This window comes from Setaria italica, chromosome II (genome assembly GCF_000263155.2).
Source record: "Setaria italica strain Yugu1 chromosome II, Setaria_italica_v2.0, whole genome shotgun sequence".
NCBI lineage: Eukaryota > Viridiplantae > Streptophyta > Magnoliopsida > Poales > Poaceae > Setaria > Setaria italica.
Window position 1 is genome coordinate 4,999,248 of NC_028451.1, and position 20,648 is coordinate 5,019,895.

General features: G+C 44.6%; 2 protein-coding genes across 2 annotated transcripts; both read left to right on the forward strand.

Moving 5' to 3' along the window:
* The first annotated feature begins 8,956 nt into the window (after window positions 1-8,956).
* LOC101779531 (histone H1) lies at window positions 8,957-10,236 on the forward strand. The gene is made up of 2 exons (XM_004955622.3): window positions 8,957-9,266; window positions 9,361-10,236. Exons 1-2 carry the CDS (start codon window positions 9,051-9,053, stop codon window positions 9,958-9,960), a joined length of 816 nt encoding a protein of 271 aa, XP_004955679.1. The 5' UTR covers window positions 8,957-9,050; the 3' UTR covers window positions 9,961-10,236.
* Window positions 10,237-14,469: 4,233 nt separating this feature from the next.
* On the forward strand, window positions 14,470-20,555 carry LOC101779923 (protein MEMO1). Its single transcript, XM_004955623.3, has 9 exons — window positions 14,470-14,625; window positions 15,402-15,483; window positions 16,453-16,537; window positions 16,617-16,685; window positions 17,376-17,488; window positions 18,034-18,145; window positions 18,253-18,396; window positions 19,934-20,108; window positions 20,199-20,555. The coding sequence occupies exons 2-9, from the start codon at window positions 15,432-15,434 to the stop codon at window positions 20,346-20,348; spliced, it is 900 nt and encodes a 299-aa protein (XP_004955680.1). The 5' UTR covers window positions 14,470-14,625; window positions 15,402-15,431; the 3' UTR covers window positions 20,349-20,555.
* The last annotated feature ends 93 nt before the right edge of the window (window positions 20,556-20,648 follow it).

A 20,648-nucleotide genomic window follows, 5' to 3' on the forward strand; every position in this document is an offset into this window, starting at 1 on the left:
ACGGCGAGGATCTAAAAAGTACTCGAAGACTATTGCATTCGACTATGAAGCGCTCGAGGGCTTGTCGGGGATTAATCCTCAATACCTGCAAAGAAGGAAGAAGACAGACTCCTACTAGAATTTCTCTGTAATTCTACCAGTACTCATACCATGTAATCCTACTAGGACTCCTACCTTATAACCGACTAGTGATCCCACTCCCTGGAGTATATAAAGGAGGGTAGGGGTCCCTAGATCAGCAGGCGAAGACCTCGTGAAACCACAAAGAGGACCAAATCCTCAACACCAAATAACACCCAAGCACAGGACACAATATACAACACCTACGTAGGGTATTACGCTACTCTGGTGGTCCGAACTTGTATAAATTCGTGTCTTGTGTCCTCGCTTTTACCTTCGAGTTCCAAGTTTGGCGATCCCCCACCAACCAATCTACTACATCGGGATACCCCTTGATAGGTTGCCGAGTATAAAACACCGACCTAAATCCAACCCCAATCACCATCAAATTTTGCCCAAAGGCTCAATACTCATCCCAAGACCCAAGGGACTTCAGTCATGGGTCATCCCCTACAAAAGGTGGGGCAGCCGGCCCTCCTAGGTTCAACCGATCACGGTCTGTTGCCTCTCTCTAGCCCACCTTCGATCACATGCAAAGAAAGCATCGAACATAAGTCAGTTTGATCCTGGACCTTGGTTTACTTCCCTTGGATCCATGGGTCCACCAAGCAAACAAACTTCACAAAATAACCGACCCATGGAGCAATCACAAGTGTCCACAAGACAAGGCGGTGCAATAGACGTCTTTGGGGCCAGTGGGTAGGGTCAGCCAAAGTCATTGGGTCGACCGACCCCACCTTTGGTGTCCGCGAGACCAAACTGACTTTGGACAAGCACACAACCAACTCTACGAAGAAATCTAGATGGTGGCACGTGTCAAGCCGGTGCAAATGGAGGTTTGGCCAACCCCAGGCCCACAAACAAACTGTAACAACCCAGCCCAGGAAAATGGCTCATGCCCACTCTGCACACTGAGTGGACCACACATACACTACAACCTGCTTACGCTTTCGTCCTCGCTTCGTGTAAAAGGGTTAACCTAAGGTTACAATGCTTTCTAAAGCTAGCTATTTAACTTGGTTCATCCCTCTCTCCACTTCCCATTTGGGATTATTCTAGAGCTACCATGTCTCATGCATGGTATTCAAATTGTTGACCCAACTTGGACCATGGGTTGTTACACAAACTGCCTCTGCAGCTCCCCTGCAAGTACCCCCTCCTCCCAAATCGACCTATTAAAGCTATAAATAGAGGATCTCGCCTCATTTGCAAACTAACGAGAAGAGAAGATCAAGAAGCGAAGCACTGCCAATACTACACTTAGAAATAGGGAGAGAGGCGAGGTGAGAGGCCTGGGGGGGAGCCAGAGTTGTTAGCCTTTCCTCCACCTTGTACCTGCAGCTCAACTTCGAGTAACATCTAGGTCTTGTTTGGTAACTATGGTTCCTCTAATTAATTAAAGCATCAGTTCTTGCCCACATTTGTTCACTTGTTCGTCGTTCATTGTTTAGTAGTTTATCCTACTTTGAGTGAATGCCTTATTTCTAAGCTTGAGTAAGGTAGTAATCGATAGTGTGGACGTGGTGTCTAGGCTAGAGATTACCTTGGTTTGCACCCAGTTCTATGGAATAGTTGTGGTAGCCGCTAGGTGGTGACAGCCCTATCCAGATGACGTAGTCCATCACATCAGTTCTCAATTGTAGGACTTAGGGGTAGGCACGATCATCCCCCTTCTCATCCCTTCCTGGGGTGGTGTGTCTCGGGCGCTCGAAGTGAACTCTTGTGAATAAGTCTGATCCGCTTGATTCATTGGAATAGCTAGCATTACTACACAAGTACTATCTCTACCCTCCTACTTCTTTATCTCCTATTTATTTGTCATCACCCTTACCATCCATCCAGATGAATTAGTTTATATTAGAGCACTTCACGTTCTCCTTGGAAATCAATACCCTGGAATACTCCCGGGTGAAAGCTATATCGGTATCTATACGCTCATGGATTTATTCTGTGAGGCTAAGGATACATCACAAAATCCATGCTTTCTTTATAAATACCAGCCTCTTCTCCCCCTCTACACTCCCTCCCTCAATCCTCCTTCTCTCGTCCTCTTCTCTCTCCACTTCAACCCCTATATCGGTGGCATGGTGGTGGCATTGTAGGGTGCGTGTGGTGGCAGCTGCAGGGTGCGGATGGACGGAAGGGACACCCCTCCTTTTCCAACACTGGCAATATCTGGTGGCGCATGGTCACCTCCCCTCTTTCTGCCCTACCTATAGCAAATCGAGTGATGGCGGGGTGCAGCAATGGCTATTTGGGCGATGCTGATGCTAGCGTGGAACCCCTCATCCTCCCCATCATACGACAAATTCGGTGATGGAGCAGGCACAACGTCGGCTACTTGGGTGACAGCAGGGCCGCATGTGAGTAGCAATAAGGCCACCCCTACACTTCCCCATGCTAGCGATGTCAATGTAACACCTCGGGTGTTAATCTTAGGATTAGAAAACTTCATTAGTGCATAATGAGCATCATGTCATTGCATCAGTTTAAACTTCATTAAATTGACATTTATTGTTCAAAAGCAACTTTGTGAAGAAACTTCAATTGTTGCAATATAGCTGTGGCTCCTTTTATTTTATTTAAATACTTGATAAAAAATAACGAATTTACAGAATTTTCCCTAATTTTTGGGTGATGTGTGCTAGTGATAAAAATTCAGTGAAGTTTAAATTTTAACTACTTTACTTTTCAAATTCTGGGCAATCCTTTTTAGCTTTGTAGTTGGTTCAAGTTCCTTTGTGTTCTTTGTAATTTTATCTTTCCAATGAGTATTTTTGGGAATTTTTGACTAGCTGCACCTTTCTTTTTTGAAGGGGAAAGTTATTTTAAGAAAAATAGTGCGAGCCCACTTGTCACCCTTCTCCTCCCTCTTCCCATACCTCTGCTCTGCCACAGATGGTAGGGCGAGTTCCCTGCCATGCCGCGCATGTGTCCACCCTCTTGGCCTGTGCCGTCAACCGCACATGGTCAAAACCCCGTGCGCACGGCCATACCGCCGCCGTCCCATCGCCACCAGCTCCTCCGCACCTTGCTGCTCACGCCATCCTCGCCACTGCTCACGCCATCCACACCACTACCGCACTACGCTCGCCACTGCTGCCACTGCGCCCACCACTGCTCGCGCCTGCGCCACCACTGCTTGCTAGAGTGACCAATGACCGTACCCTCAGCTTTATCTCCTTCCCACCGGCCGGCCTCACCCTCCCTCTCCCTTTTACTTCCACGTCATGGCCAAGAGCTAGAACAAAATAAGCCAAGCGAGCAGTCACAACCGCCGGTCGATTCCTCCCACTCACCCCCGCCATTCTCAAATGACCGCCACCCACCTCTCCTACACCCCTCTAGCTACCTCATCCACCACCTCTTGCCCGCCGCCATGGCCCAAAATGCTGGGGATTGAAGTTCCGCCGCTGCTAGTACTGCCACCCGCCTAAGCTCTACCCTGCCGTCGAACTCCACCCTCCAGGCCTCCTCTTGCCCCACTAACCCCACAAACGGAGCTAAGGTGAGCTTCTGGTGCCCTAGCGCTCGCCGCTTCTCCTTCTTAGGTTAGTTTCCGCACGCGTTCACGAGCTCACCGTCGATCATGCGCCCCCGCTGGTCAAGGTAGGGCTAGGGTTAAAGAGATGAGGAGAGAAGTATGGAAGGGGATGTGCCTGAACTAGGGGAAGCACTCGGAGTAGTCATTAGGGTGGGAGGCACCACCCTTGCACCGGCGTGGTCGCGCCGCCACCGCCCACCGTGGGCACTCAGGCGTGCCCAAGGTTGAAAAAGGAAAGGAGGGCACGGGTGCGAAAGAAATAGAAGCTCAGGGGGTTATGGGGAAGATGGCAGGGTTTAAGTGCTAGGTGGAAAAACTTCGAGAGGCCTAAGTGCTAGACCTAGGGACTTTAGCGCAAAAGCAAGGGCAGATCTGCTAGGATAGTTTTGTTCCAAGGACCTATCTGTGAAAGTAACTTGCTCTTTTTCTATTTTAGTTTTAGTTGAAATGGCTGAAACTTTGGGAATCTGTATAAAATCGTAGAAAAATGATAAAATACAAAATAAATTTTGTTTTCTTCCTTATTTTTAGATATACCTAGTAAAAATACTTGTTCTTGTGAAATATGTGTTTTATTACTGATTAAAATGCATGTTCTTTAATCTCTTTATTTTGGAATAAATAGCTCTAGTACTCATAAAATCCTGATAAATTCAGAGTAATATGTTCTTATGTTGAAAAGTGTTTTAGGAATTTTGTAGAACCAAATTGCTTAAATAACTTGAGATATAAATTATTCTTCATATATGTAGTTTTGCAATGTTTGATTTTTAATAAACTCTGTGGTAGTCCAATCATTCCGAACCTTTTACAGTAATGTGTTTGCATGCTTAGTAAGCTCTTGTAAATGATTTATGTTTAAATAACATAGAATGCTTCCTGAATAATTATTCTTGCTATAAAATATTTTAAATTATTGAAAATATTTGCTATTGAAATTGGGAGCATATAAATTATTTTTACGCTCTTTATCAGTAGCATGTTCATCCCTAAAAAATTTGCTAATAGAATATATATGGTTGCTTGTATGTGTCATTTATTTGGTCTTTAGTATGTTATTGCTATAGTTCACTCATAAGCCTGTTACCTAGATCTTGTTGGCATCATGACATGCTAAATCACTTATTTAGGCTCTGGTATTTATGCCATGCTACAACCAAAGTTACTGAAATATTATTGGCTTAGTTTGATAATGTTATGTCTCACATGAAAACTCTAGTGTTCTCTTGTGTAGATAATGATATACTTGTATACTCTTCTTGATCTTCAAATATTGTATGATTGAGTTGTTGCACTCTCTAAACTTGACTTCATGCATGTGTCATCACCTTTCAATCAACTCATACATATGCACTTTCATGTAGATAACCCGCTAGTCGATGGTCTTTATGATTTGATCGCCGCGTCCGAGAGTGAGCAGCATGAGCCTCTCTAGTTGAAGCATCCCAAGACTTGAACCAAAGTTCAGAAAAGCCCAAGGCTAGTCTCGAAGGCAAGCACCAGAGCATAATCCCTAATTTCAAAACTATGCAATTATCTTAAATATGTGCTTAGTTTATACATGAAGTTCCTAGGAGTTGAATGAAACCTTGGTTGCATGATCCCTAGGACTCCTAAGTAAATACTAGCATGTGTAGATCGATAGAAGTGCCATGATTAATTAAGAACGGTAGAAGTCGAGTGATTGCCTATCGCTCACGAGACATAGGACCCTTCGATGTTTATGGCAAATTATGTGAGAATGAATCACTGATGAAAGAAAAGTTGGAGACCGGGCGGAAATAGAAATGAAGTTGAAGTTAGTAGTGTGGTTGCGCTCCACCTGTGTCGATTAAGGTCTGTTCGTTGTGGCCCTGCTGATTGAGTTTGAACTATACTATACACATGCTGGAAGTAGGAGGTAGCTGAACCTGGTAAAACCTAGTACTTAGGGCGCGATTGTAGATTGAGTTAGTCATGTTTCCTATTCGTGTGCTAGTTAGTAAATCACGGCAGGCCCGGGAAGGTACCGGTGGGGATTAGCACTTGAGGGTCGCAGAAGTTCGCAACCGCCATCGTTCTCTAAGGGAACCATTTGCCATATGCGGCTTGACAAAGCATGCATATGCCGTGTGTATAGGTCCACCTTACAAGGTTATAAATCGAATCAATTCACCGCCGCTCTCGGTTAAGAGAACCTTGATCACTGCGTCACATCGTAGTAAGAAGTGGAATGAAAGGAAATGTGAAATGATGCTGATGTTGTTATCTATAATCAATTATTTTTCCACACTGAAAAGTTTTGAAAATGTTGCTCACTTAGAATGGTTAGCTCAACTTTAAATTGGATGCTAAAACTTGAGAGTAAGGATCAACTCTTAGTTGCTTTTTGGCAAAACAAACTCCTCAGCTAAAAGCCTTGCATACTAGGAGTCGGCTAAATATAAACCATAGTTGGGTAAGTCTTGCTGAGTATTAGTATACTCTGCCTTGCTTTGTTGTTTACTTTCAGGTATTAGTGAAGAAATAATAGAGTTGGTTGCCGGTCAACCTTAGGATGGCCGACCTTTACCTGAAGGGTGGTCGGTTGAGTGGTCTCCGGCCTCACCTTGAGGTGGTCTCATGTTTGATGACATGTGGCAGGCTACTCATGTCGTCATGTATCTTTATTCACGCTTTATCGTTTAGACTTCTACTGTGTTTTATTTAAGAACTCTGGCTCATAATTTTTTATGAATTTCGAACTCGGCTTGTAAATTAATTAAGAACTCTATGGTTGTAAACTGAAATACCATGATGTATCGTATGTGTTCACCTTCATGTGAGACTTGTTGCATGTTGTTTTGATCGAGGTATTCGGTGGTTGAATCGGGCTTAACCAGACGGACTGTCGGATTACACCGTTTCAAGTGCGTGTGACTGGATTAACTACTAAGAGGATGGTTAGCGCACTTGAACCGGTTTAATTTGGGCGGTTCCGCCACAGTCGAGTGGCGCAGGACCACCTCCTTCTGTTTCCACCCTCCTACATTGCCTGACAACGATGGGGAGTAGCGGCGGCGGCGAGGTCGAATGATGAAAGCATCAGTGATAGTTGGCGCGTGGGCCTGTCGCAATGGTGCGCCCCACGAAATGCATGGGACCACACCTTGCCCCAATGCGCTTGTGGCCCACGTCTTCGTTCCGCCAACATGGTATAATGTCTTCCTCTTTTCACATTAGCTCTCTTGCCAAATTATACTTTTGCTTATATAATTCTATAGAAATTATCCTAGTCATTGCATTAAGATTGCTACTCCGTGCGTTCCAAAATGTAGGTCGTTTTGACTTTTCCAAATACATCCATTTTGCTATACACCTAAATATAGAGTTATGTCATATATAACAAAATCTATGTATGTAGAAAAGCCAAAACAACCTATATTTTGCAACGGAGGGAGTATAATAGTTGCCAATGGATAGCATCTTTGCCTTTTCTTCTTAGGGAGGAGGATAATATGTAAACAGAGCACTCAACGCACACACCATCTTCTGGAAATTCCCATCTAAAATCTTTTCGAAATGCAAATAATGCTTCTAGGAGCATCTCCGATACTAAATCAAGAATAAGTTTTGTTGCATCAAGAAAAAGTAGAAAGCCTACATAAGTCCAAAGAGAAAAAGGTTTATTTAGATGCAATGAAAAACGTTACGAGCGTGTTTGATTACGTTGAGCCAGTGAGCCACGATGCATCAGAATTCTTCGATATATTTGTACAAGCCCATTGCATATAGGTGTTTAAAGAGGAATCCTAAGCCTCTTTTTCTGGCACGTTGTAATATACACTGAAATAACATAAATTCACTAGAAATATCTCCCTGTATGACACCAGCACGCTTAAAAAAGAGCAAAACTGTTGCCGAACGCCTTACGTGGCAGACCTAAATTCACGCTTCAACTTTCCCCAATATTACGTCACTGCTCACTCACTACCTTTTGGCACTGGCAATTTAACTTCGTTTGGTGTGGAGTTGACCCTTGTTTTGGTGATCAGCTACAGGAGAATGTGTTCATATAGCAGCTTAAAAAAGCTTTAAACATTCTGTACCAATATGCTCACTTAATCACTCCATTTTGAGTAAAAAAAGATACAAACTGCCCACTTTTCAGAACTTTAAACATTCTACTTTATTTGCGCTAATGCCACATCAAACTAGTTGAAAACCTTTGTTCTTGGCAGAATGAAGCATGACTCGACGATCATGGTTACACGAAATCATCTTACGATGAGGTGGAGATGCAAATTGCAATGCAATGCCATGCAAACTTTGCCATGAAAATCCATTATTATCACCGCCCAGCATAACTGAGGTAGCAAATCTTTTGATTCATTTCTCCCAAACAACTTCTAGACTGGTAGTAGACCTGATTCCATTCCGTAAATCCACATGTTGCCATCAATTTCAAATCATGCTGCCACTTTAATTTCTCCACCTTGTTAAAAAGCTTTGAGCATTTTGGAGATGTTCTAGGCTAACACAGGAATTGATCACTATTCCCCTTTTCAGTAGCATACTTGATTCCGGCCATCCTCTTGTTCTACTTCTTGTAAATGTGCCTAGATGCTACGTCACCGGCCTTGATTTGATTTTTTTGGCGTCTAACCGTGCCTGCACGCTGGTGCGGCACACGGCAAAGCCAGCCCGTGCGACGCATCGTGACAGGCGCGCAAAAAACCACCGCCTGGACCTGCCATCACTTGTCCAGCAATTTTTCGTTCGATTCTGAACCGAATCGAACGAGGCCACTCCCATTCGAAAGATAATTTTGTTGCCAACATTCGAAACAAATTTCGTGAGAAACGGTTGAGCGTGCCGGGAGAATTCGTGTCCCAAAGTTGGGAGAGAAGCACACCTGCACGGAGACACCTGAGAACAGACCTGTCCCCAATCACACACCATTTTCTCCCCGAATTCCCAACCAAATTCGGCAAAACCACCCGCATTTGAAAGATAATTTCGTACTCTAAAAACACACTGAATTTAAGCAAATTCGATGAATCACATCGTGAGAGATCAGCTCGGGAATTCGGGGCAGAAGCACAGATGGGAACAGGCTCGTTCCCGCGGCAGCTGACCCGTGGGGGGCAGTATCCGAGCCAGCGCGCGGCGGGCGTCCCCACCCGTTGGATCCCGGCGCATCCGACGGCTCGCGGCGAGCTCCAGCCGCGGCGGGGCAGCGATCCGCGTGAGAGCCACCGCGGCCAATCACAGCGCGCGGAGCCACCTCCCAGGGCGCTCCCCCTCGCCCCCGCTATTTAAGCGCGGTCGTCCTCATCTCCGGCCTCATCAGTCACCGCCGCCGCCGCCGACACAGCAAGCAAACGCACTAGCGCGAGCGCAGTTCCCGAGGGTTAGTTTAGCGGCGATGTCGGCTGAGGAGGCTGCTGCTGCCGCGACCGAGGTCCCCGAGACCGAGGTGGAGTCCGAGGCCCCTGCCGCCGAGGAGGCGGAGGCCGCCAAGCCCGCCAAGGCGAAGAAGGCGGCGGCTAAGGAGAAGAAGGCCCCCAAGGAGAAGAAGGCGCCCAAGGAGAAGAAGCCCGCAGCTGCTAGGAAGCCGGCCGCCCACCCGCCGTACGCCGAGGTGAGGCAGCGATCCGATTGCCTGTTTTTGTTTTTTTGTGTTTTGGAATTCGATCTGATTCTGTGATTTGCTTGTCGTCTTCGTCGTCGTGCAGATGATCTCGGAGGCGATTGCGGCGCTGAAGGAGAGGACCGGGTCGAGCTCGGTGGCCATCGGCAAGTACCTGGAGGAGAAGCACGGCGGGAACCTGCCGTCCAACTTCCGCAAGCAGCTGGCCGTGCAGCTCAAGAAGCTCGCCGCCGCGGGGAAGCTGACCCGTGTGAAGAACTCCTTCAAGCTGCCGTCCGCCCGCCCGGCGGTCGAGCCCAAGGCCGCGCCCAAGCCCGCCAAGGCCGCCGGCAAGCCGGCTGCCAAGCCCGCCAAGGCCGCCAAGCCGGCGGCCAAGCCCAAGGCGTCCCCGAAGGCGAAGGCCAAGACCGCCGCCAAGCCCAAGGCTGCTGCGGCGGCGTCCCCCAAGCCCAAGGCCAAGGCCAAGGCCGCCGCCCCTGCCGCGGCGCCCAAGCCCCGCGGCCGCCCGCCCAAGGCTGCCAAGACCTCCGCCAAGGCCTCCCCTGCCAAGGCCGCCAAGAAGCCCGCCCCGGCGACGCCCAAGAAGGAGAAGGCCGCGGCGACCCCCAAGAAAGCCGGGCGCCCGAAGAAGGCCGCCGCTGCATCTCCGGCTAGGAAGGGCGCGGCGAGGAAGGCCAAGAAGTAGACCGGCGCCGGCGCCCCCCTGCCATTCCGCCTATAGATGTGCCCCCCGCTCCTCCCCGGATTTTGGTCCATCCTAGCTTTGTCAGATGAAACCAGTAAAACCAGTGCCTAGTTCTAGATTTGGTCGGTAGCATCAGCAGTAGTCGGTCTGTAAAATCTTGGAGATGCCGATCCTTTCTTGGTCGGCATGCTCCTCTCTTGCCTGTATGATGATGAACTGAGTTATGATATGATAATAGTAATGTTATGTTCCTGGGCTCGTTGCCCTGAATCTGAATTTCGGTGTCAAATCTTGTTCGATTGCGTCCATCCGATCCATTCGATTTGCGAAATTGATTGGTTGCTGATAATCCGTTCTTGGTTTCAACTTTCGATTATGATTTGATTGAGTGGTTGTTCGATATGAGGAGTTTGCAGCATTGTGCGAGAAAGGGGGGTGATGTCACTTGTGCGGTCAGTGCAGAGTGCGGTTGGATTTGTTCGAATCTGACGGTGGAATCTGGGCGAAATCTCTAGAATCAATTTGCGATTGCCGCCGCTGTTTCCCAAAGTTTCTCGGTTGGCGTGCGCCGCCTGAGGATGCAGGCCTGCACGCGGCCCGTGCAGTGGCATGTCCGGCGAGGGGCGCGTGGAGACGCTCCACAAATCTGAAGGCGGGCGGGGTGAGAAGAGATTAGGGATCGCTCGGCGGCGGCCGGCGGATGAGCGGCCGGAAGGGAAGCTGAGGGAGGGGAGGAACGCGTGCTGGAAGCAAGCGAGGCGGGAAGATTTCCGTTTCGGGAGCCGTGTTTGGGTTTGCCTCTCTCGGCGTTCAAATTTTCGGGGGGCCGGGCGGGTGGGGCCGGATGGGATGACGGGCTGGCGTCGGGCTCATCAGCATTTATTTGGCTGGGCTCGCTTCTTAGCTGGAATCATCATCTCAGTCCGAGCTGGCGTAACGGACGGAGCTGGCGGGGTTTCCAAACCGGAATCGAGCCGTGGGCTGGAATCTGTTCCCGTTCCGGCCCGGCTGACCGAGACGCACACAGAAAAAAATTGGAAATGGTTTGGAAAAAGAAATAGCACCTCGCAAAAAAGTAGTAATAGAAATAGCCTACTTTAATTTTTTTTATATGGTGAAAATTTACTGCCACCCCCTCCAGCGGGCCCCACGCAGCAGCTACGGCATTTGCCACGTTTGTTACATGATGGTTCAGGGAAAACAAACAAACGTGACATGGGATAATTTTACTTTCCTTTGGTAAAATACGCTTGGATTTTTCATGCGAGAATTCAGGCTGCAGATCTGGTGCTCTAAAAGAGGTTCCCGTTCTGAGAAATGAAAAGAGACCCTTTTATAATGGGATTCTACATCTATAGGTGCACTAAGCCCCGGTTCTTATCACAAAAGTGCGACATCAAGTTTAGTTCATGACATTTCTGTAGGAAAAAGATTATTTCTGCCTCTAACGTTCTTCCACGTGCAGATAAGAAGTGCCCAAAAACATATAAATCCGTAAACAAGCACTAAAAGAAATCCCCGGTCTCCAAACCCTAGATCATAAAATTTCCAAAAACTGATAGACTTAGGGAGGTGGGATACGCACCGAGGGAGGCCGGTCATCGTCGATGTGCATCGCCGCTGCCATAGTTCAGCTCGGTGTGGTTCTTTCTCCACACAAGGAGTGGATCCCTTGCCCGCACGTTGGCATGTGCAACACAACTGCTACTAAGATTGCCATCATCGCCCCGAAGTGCCGCCTCGTCGCCACCAAGGGCCTCTTCTGGTGCGCGAGCGCCGCATCTTCGCCGCCGCTAACCTCCATAAATCTCGACGGAGCCGCCCGCTGCCTAGGCCGCAACATGTGCACTCCGGCGAGCGGGCCCATGGTGGCATCACTCTTCACCGTATCTCGCTCTTCAGTGGCGCCGCCACCGCTTGCTGTCTCTCTCTCTATGCGGCGCATCTGAAAAGGTAGAAGGAGAAGAGAATGTGAGCTAGGGTTCTCAGTGAAGGCGTCGCTGGTTTTATTCGAGCTACGGGTGTCGACATCCATCAGATTGAGAGGGATGGCTGAGATCACGCAAGGATTAGGCTGGATCTGTAGTTATTTTGGGCCGAAAATGGGGGTGTGCCAGATTTAAGTGGGCTGAGTTGAATGCAGCCCGAGGTTGTCTCAACTTCAATAATTTATTTTTTAGCATTTTCGGGCTGTGCAGCTATGAGTATAAGCGGCCTGAATCACATTAAAATTTTATGTTAATATTCATCCACCGCATTTTGCATGATCATTCAATTTCTTTTAGAAAGCAGGCGGGGTTACCCCTACTGATTATATATATATATTAAAAAGAAAAGGATAAAAAGAGACAAGTCTCAAGCAATAAAAAAGAAGATAAAGAAAATCAGCAAAATTATAATAGAGTCCTATTATGGGCTTCGACTGTTCCTTTGCTTCTAGAATAACTAGACCAAATTTCCTTTTCAACCCAAACCAACAAGAAGAAATATCAGGTTGGATGCCATTGAAAATCAAGCCATTCCTTACCAATATTAAGGTATTTTTATAAATAATGGTTATTACCAATAATGATAAATTATTTTTGGACATTTGATACTCAATCATTTTAAAAATAATTAATAGAAGTCATAAATCTAGTTCTGACATGTGTTTGGGACATGCTTATTGGGGTAGGGGCATGCTAGGATTTTTCTTTTCATAGCAGGAGCATATTTTGCTTGTAAAGATGTATATAGAGAAATAGAAAGACCCGCTACCCGGCGATCAAAGTGAAAACTAACAATATATGCTCCTTCCTTCCATTCATGTGGTAATTAATACCGGTTCGAGTTGAAAGAATAGGATCAACAAGTACACCACCCCCTCTATCCACTTTCGCTTCACGATCTGCTCCATCTCCGACCTACCGAAAAGAAGAACGCAAAGCGAATCGCGACTAGTCATACTTTTATTCATAGGTGGCTACACATCACAAATCACAGCCACCTACATGGGAGTTAGGGCACTATCAACGGTAAGTTTTTTTAATAGTAAGGTTAGTATGTTGAGTCTCGAGGGCTTGGTATTGTTTGAGGTGGCCTTAGCATGTACTCTCTCTGTCCTGTTTATAAGGCATAATTTGACATGGCACGGTCTTCTAAATTAATTTTGACCATCCATTTATCTTATATTATATTGTTTATGGTTATAAACTTATAATCATTGGAGAGTACATTTGATTGCAAATCCAACCATATCAAATTTACGTTGCAAAAATAAAAAATTATTGGCTAAATTGTTGGTCAAAGATTGTAGACTTTGAATCATGTTATCCGTGTGTGCCTTATAAATACGAACGGACGGAGCATACATTTACTATATTTTTTACGAATTAGTAACACTAGCAAATATGTCCTAACTTTGAAAACTTGCAAAGGCTTTAGAAGGATCAGGAGGGAGCATGAATGTGAAGTATTCTCTTTATGTGGACTGCGTCTTGTAACGGAACCCAAATAAACAACACAATTGATTTTGAATTGCAAACTCGACAAAGCATAATGCAAATTTAGCTCATATTCCTTTTCAATAATATTCATTTCAAGAACACCATAGTCGTGTAGTCTGTGCAGACATACTTAGATAAAACAAAGTAATGAAAATTGGAGCATTCTCAAACTCCCCCTCACACTTTAGAAAGTTGAAAGTGGACATATATATTCTCTAGAAAGGACCTATTAGTCTGAATCCAGTGAGTTATGCTACGGGTTTTCATAGCGATGGACTTCTTACTAGGGAGTATTGGTGCCGCATCGCACATCACGCTTTTTCATGGTTTTCTGTGTGCTTATTTTTGCTCGGATGTCATGTTTGCATGGAGAAAACATGTTTGTATAGTATGTACAAGTTGAAGGAAAATAACTGAATGTTCTATGAAGAATATCTTCACACTAGGAATGAGAAGTACAAGGCTAGGAAAGAGAGACAAAAAAGTTACATCACAGTTTGGGGAAGAGGCAAGTCATATTTCAGTGGTCTGTTGCTAAAGAAAATTGTGTTTCTAGTGTTATCATTCTATCATTTATTTCTCTAAACCCTCTAATTTTCCTTTACTACAAGATGTTGGGGAAGTGGCAGGTACTGGTGGTGCATAAGCACATGCACGTGTTGCGCAGGTGATGGTGTTTCTAGGGGCAAAAGAAAATGGTCTAAAGATTAAAGGTCAAAATTACCGTTCAGTGAAGCTCATTATGCTCCAATGTCTGAATCTAAGCAAGCACCATTGGGTGCAGAAGTCCTGAACCCTCACTGAATGGTCTCTCTTTCTTGGCTTGATATTCTTGAGATTATTCAAGAAGTCATGTACATTTTTTAACAACCGAAAAGGCTCCTCAGGACGGCAACGCCTAGACGATGACAGCGAGGCGAGAGATGGATGGGCTCGTTTGCGGGCCGCAAATCTATTTGATTCCCCGGCCCAACACCGAGTACGTCCCTCTGAGGCTCTGACGTAGAAAGGTCTGGTGTCAGAGGAACCGGTTGTTCCACTACTCCCACTGTCCCACACTCCATTCCTCCCTTCCCCGTCGTCAGGCCGACGCCGGACCGCGAGGCTTCCCCAGACCGACGGCGACGCTCCCCTCCCCAAGCTCACCCGGGCGCCTGCCGTTCTCTTATAGGCCGGCGAGGTAAGACCCAGCCAGCCATCTCTTGCTCCACAGCTCTCTTCTCTCCTCCGACGATTCGTGCTCGTCCAACCCTGGTGGGTGGTGGTAGACGGCCGGCGACGAGGCGGGTCCTCCTCCTCATTCCTCTCTCGGATTGAGGCATGGTGGTGGCTGGGTTAGGGCTTCGGGTTCGGGGTCGTCGGGGGAGGGCTCCATGGCGGGCGGCTGGAGTGGTAAACATAGATTGTGCATTGAATTGGCATGGCCAAACTGGAGTGGTAAACCCAAATTGACAAATTGGAGAGCTAACAACACGCATATGCTGATTTTGTCACAGATCACAGTGGGAAATACGGAGTATGTTCTATGTTGGTTTCAGTGTAAATAATTCTGAAAACACTAATGGACAGATCAACACAAGAAATTGTATCAATCAATGAGGCTTTTTAGGGTATCTCAGGTACCAAACTTTGGTATATAGGAATGGTACAATAATTCGAAAAAAATTAATTAACATTACCAGCCCTAGTTGCAGTTACAGTTTGTTGAGGCTCTTGTTCTATAGCCGGTAGTTGTTGAATCCTAGAAGCTTAGTAGTACAAGGAAAAAGCAAAACGAAACACAGTTAACCACAAATGAACAGTTATTTTTGTTTTAACTGAGAGTCATTTGCTCCGGGAGATTGATAGGTCTGTTTACAGTTCAATGAATAGTCAAATCCAATTTTTCCTTCACATTTTGAACACTTCAGTCAGCTGATTGTTGGAGGGGCCACGACCCCCTCTGGCTTGTGCTAGGCTCTGCTACTGGATTCTTTGAACCAATCAATGGAGCGTGTGAGAAGGGCTGCGCATGCCGGTTCTTGGTACACAAACAATGGTACTTACCTTCCAGACCCTGAAATAACAATTTTGCACTTCTTTTAATCTTTTATCTTGTTGCATTTTAGATGCTGCTTGTTTCGCTTGTTCGATCTTATTCAAGACTTAAATTTACATAATTGATGTAGTTTCGATACTGGTCGTTGTTATAGAAAACCATAACCGTTTAGTTATCTGACAGTTTATTTGCTTCTGCTTGGAGTGGAATAATGTGATACTCTCTCTGGTTGAAGTACTTGTTGTTTTGGCCTATTTTACGTTCTTTAAAGTTTAAAATACTTGTTCTACAACTTCTAGGAACGTTTGGTCTTTTTTTTTTTGCCAGTCTTACCTTCCTTGATTGCATCATTGTGAACTTCTTTCTCCATGCATGCACGCTTTAGAGAACATTAATTGAGGGTAGGATAGTAATTTTATCTACCTCCTTAGCTCTTGCATCCAACTCTAAAACAACAAGTATTATGAATCGGATGGAGTGCATCTTTTTTTGTTTTGCATTCACCAACTTTAGCATTGCCCCAAAAGTTGTCTCAAGATGACATTCATATTTCTGCATTTGCCACCTTTGAAATTTCCTTCCTGCAATTTTATAAAATGTCCATTCTATAAACAGTTGTACTTGGCCATATAGGTATAATTAGTGCTGAGGCCACATAGTTAGCCTAATCATTCTGCATAATCGCTACATGGTGGGTGACACATTGAGTATGCAGAATGATTGATGCATGCAGCACGTTGTATTTTTCTGTTCATTAATCATATTTATTATAACAAAATGAAATTAATCACTGTAGCATTTGCATCCTGTATTCTTTTCAATGCAGCTAACAAATTCAGAGGTCAATTGTTAATAAACTTTTAGGGATATGAACAATGCTTACTATTTCTCCTTTTTGCTTAAATCTTTGGTGTTGCTATTTGGTTGCCCTATCCTAAAATCTAAGTACTGCTTCATGTTCGCAATTAGCCAGGAAGCTGGAAGAGGAACTCGATGGTTGGCTGGGGGCAGCTGGTCTAACAAAGTCTCCTGATGTTAGGGCTGTAATCGCACCGTAAGTTGGTGTTTATTGTAGGATGTTAGGTTTATGCTGATTACTGTTCTATTGTAACATTCTTTACTTACCACTACAGCCATGCTGGTTATTCATACTCGGGGCGCTGTGCAGCTTATGCCTTTGGGAACATCGATCCGACTAACATGTGAGTTATCTAACACATTACCATAGTTTTCCTCTAATATCTCCAGTTCTAAAAACAAATCAATGTTCTTGTTGATTCAATCAGTGCTCAGTGTCATGGATGTTTTCATATCTATGTAAAAGCTAGTCTTGTCAACACAATAGTGGTCCTTCATTTAGGTGAAAACAAATGTCATAAAATGCAAACAATATAATGGATTCCATTTTTGTCCTTTTAGGTTGCTGCTGCACTGCCCACTAGTGCATTTGGTCCTCTCTCTGGGACACTAATCCCTTTAGAGAGTAAAATTACTATTTTCACTACCTGTACCAGAATGTACCACTTGCGTCACTTGGATGATGTGAACAGCAGTTAGTTTATTGCAACATTCTTCTGTATCATTGCCGCACATTTTTTCAAGTCAATGCAAAACATTAAGTTTTTTACATCGTTAAATTTCAAATATAGTGTATTACTTTGTATACTATAATTGGTAAAGGCTAGAAGTGAAGTGATATTCGTACATTATTTCACTGTTGTTTCCATAAATGTACTTCATTCTACCCCTCACAAAAAAATGTGCTTCATTCTACACTCTGACATCATTCTAGCAACTTCCAAAACATGTGCATGATTGGTTATGATAATTATTTCTCTACAAATGCTTCCTAACCATATAGTGTCTTTTTTTCTTCTCTTCACGCATTTCAGTTCTCGGGTGTTTCTGCTTGGCCCTTCTCATCACTACTACACTCCAAAATGTGCTCTAACCAGGGCTACTGTCTATTCCACTCCAATTGGGGATTTGCCAGTAGACCAGGAAGGTGGATGACTCAATCTGGATGCTTGAAAATTTTCAGCCAAGTTCTGTATTACGTGCTGTACATATTATACATAATCAATCAACTAGTTCTCATTAAGAATGATATGTTTTGCTAATGGTATCATGTGTATGGTGTTGTCTGCATATTTCCTTTCTACTATTATTGATGCCTGGTTCTAATATAGGATTCAATATGGTCAGTATTACAGGGATTGTAAAACTACATTTCCACATAATCCTGGGGTGCATCACTGTTAACTAGATATAGTCATCAACATGCATAATGAGACATCTCTAGATATTTCTCTGATATGGCCAGTAGGTGTTGCTTGAGCTTGTGACAACCTTGAATGGATTATTTAGCCCACCGTGTCGATTCATCCTAATTATGCATGATGAGTTTGCCTTTTCAATGAGGCCACTCCACCTCATTGCAAACATTTTAGTACATTATTATACTAATTTTCCAGATACTGAGGAGCTGCTGCACAAAAAAGTTTAAATTTAATGTATTCTATCTTAATCTACTGGTTTCCACCTTTGCAGTCATTGAGGAACTCAGCGCTACTGGAAAATTTGAATTTATGGATCTTAGAGTGGATGAAGCTGAACATAGCATGGAAATGCATTTGCCCTACCTTTCTAAAGTCTTTCAAGGGTAAATACTTTGTTAATATGTCTGTACCCATTTAATAGTTTCTTTGGAGCCAAATTCTCATGTCTACACATACTTACATTTTCTCTTTTTCTATGTTGATTTGACAGGCATACTGTAAAAGTTGTCCCTATCCTTGTTGGCGCACTTAGCTCCCAAAGTGAAGCCATGTTTGGACAGCTGCTCTCTAAATATGTCGATGATCCAAATAACTTTTTTTCTGTGTCCTCAGACTTCTGCCATTGGGGATCCCGGTAAGTGATTAGCGTTTATGTGACTGCTTACTGATGCTTCTTGCTTGTATTATCATGGGAAATAATTATGAATTCTGCACATCTTGAGTGCATTTCATGCATGTCTATGGCGTACGGCATGTCGGACCTACTGGTTGACCTCACTTGGCCCTCTGCACCACTTAATTGCCATCAGAAACAGCCACTTCATATCTGATGAGCCGGGAGAGAGAGCAGTTGCCATTGTCGTTCTTGAGCCACTGTTTTCAGTAGTCCAATACTCATGTTGTTGCAGCCTGTAGCTTACAATAATTTCTTGTAAAAATCTCAGGGCAACAAGGATAACTAGGGTAATTTCTCTATGGAAATAGAAAATTGAGAGGACTGATAAAGGGCCAAGGGAGTATAGATAGGATGGGGAAGGAAGCCTTTGCAATTTTCTTTCATGTTTTTGCCTCTTGCAAGCTTCCCCTATTTAAGCTCAAAAGGGTATGACTCTTGTACCATTCCAAGCCCATTACAACACAACCCCAATAATTCCCACTTTACTTCCTCACACTTGTGTCTTGTTGCACAGCACTGTCTGCTTCACCTGGCGTGACATCGCCCTCCCCTTGAGATGCAGCTTATCCCCAGTTGCTGCTACAAAATTTTTTGGGCAGTGCACAATAATGCCCTATTCCCAAATAGCCATGAGAGCTCTACCTCAGCCGGATCTGTAGTGGAAAAATTACCTCTCTTCCCAAATAGCCATGAGAGCTCTACCTCAGCCGGATCTGTAGTGGAAAAATTACCTCTCTTTACCAAACAATGGTTCAGCATAACCATTTAGCTTGTCCGTAAGTCAGGGGATGGTATGCTGAACTAAGCTGTAATTTAGTGTCCAGACTAGTTAGTGTTTTGTCTTGATCTTAGACCAAGGCTCATTTAGCTATATATATTAACATATTGTTAGGTGAGATTATGGAGTATAAAGAAATGCAAGGACCAAAAATAAACTTAGCTAGAATTTACCTGTGTTCACTAAGTTGGTGGACATAGAAAAGAAAACAATTGGTGCTTCTTATATCAATATATAGGTAGACAAGTGCATAATGATCTTGTAGTCCCACTGTAGTGCTAGGATGATGTCAGAGTGTAGAAATAGTCCTGCAATAACTCCAACAGAGAGCGCCTCTTGTACTGAAATCGGTCTTCTATTGGTGAGAGCCTCAAGAACAGCTCTTTTACTTGCTCTTTTTTTAGGAACCAATGCAAACTGCCGTGGTACAAGATCATTGCCCATGAAGCCATCTATCCTTCCAGAACCCCATCTCCAATTTCAGGGGAAAAAAACTGCTAAAACTAAAAGAAAGCCTGACCACATTCATGTACCTAGGTAGGGAAAACCGACCATGGCTGATTGGGCTCAGTTTTTTGGGGCCATATTCAACGCGTCTTAGGGCCCAATCATAAGATCTTGTTATTACCTCTTTTAGTATATGAAGATTTCTTTGTTGTTGATTTTTTTCATCTGGTAAACAGAAATACAATTTTCTTGATCCCATTCTCGCATCAGGTTCAATTATACATATTATGAGAAGAAACATGGTGCCATTCATAAATCTATTGAGGCCTTGGACCGTATGGGCATGGAGATCATAGAGACTGGTGATCCTGTTGCATTCAAACAATACCTGCAGGAGTATGAGAACACCATATGTGGACGCCACCCCATCAGTGTCTTCCTTCATGTATGTAAACTGACTTTCTTGGCTATGATAGTTAATGCTTATCCTTTATTTTACCATGTTCTCATCCAATGTGCATCATTTTTGTTTCAGATGTTGAAACATTGCTCAACAAAGATTAAGATTGGCTTTGTTCGCTATGAGCAGTCGAGCCAGTGCAAGAACATGAGAGACAGCAGTGTGAGCTATGCATCGGCCGCAGCAAAGGTTGACGCATCAGGGGAAGAAGAGAACAAAGATTGAGCGAGCTATGGTTTGTCTGATGTAGCCGTGAAACCTTGGCCCAACATGTGTGATTGGTTTGCGCTGGTCCTGTCTACAAACTTGTTAGCATTGGCTCGATGCCAGTTTGAAATAACAGGGCCGGTTAAGTGCCGAATGTATCTCCAGAAACGCCGGGAAACTAGGCAATCAATGAAACTCTTGTCTGGGGATGTGTTTCTGTGTGTCTATACAGCCTACCTGTTGAGCCACGTAACTTTTGAATCAGGTAACCTTTACACACAAATGTGGTTCTCTGCTCACTGATGCAACAGCACCAAT

Coding starts and splice junctions, on each gene's coding strand:
- LOC101779531 (XM_004955622.3), top strand. CDS start 9,051: ATGTCGGCTGAGGAGGCTGCTGCTGCCGCGACCGAGGTCCCCGAGACC. Junction 9,267..9,360: donor CCCACCCGCCGTACGCCGAG/GTGAGGCAGCGA, acceptor GTCGTCGTGCAG/ATGATCTCGGAGGCGATTGC.
- LOC101779923 (XM_004955623.3), top strand. CDS start 15,432: ATGGAGCGTGTGAGAAGGGCTGCGCATGCCGGTTCTTGGTACACAAAC. Junction 16,686..17,375: donor AACATCGATCCGACTAACAT/GTGAGTTATCTA, acceptor CACGCATTTCAG/TTCTCGGGTGTTTCTGCTTG. Junction 18,397..19,933: donor TTCTGCCATTGGGGATCCCG/GTAAGTGATTAG, acceptor TTCTCGCATCAG/GTTCAATTATACATATTATG.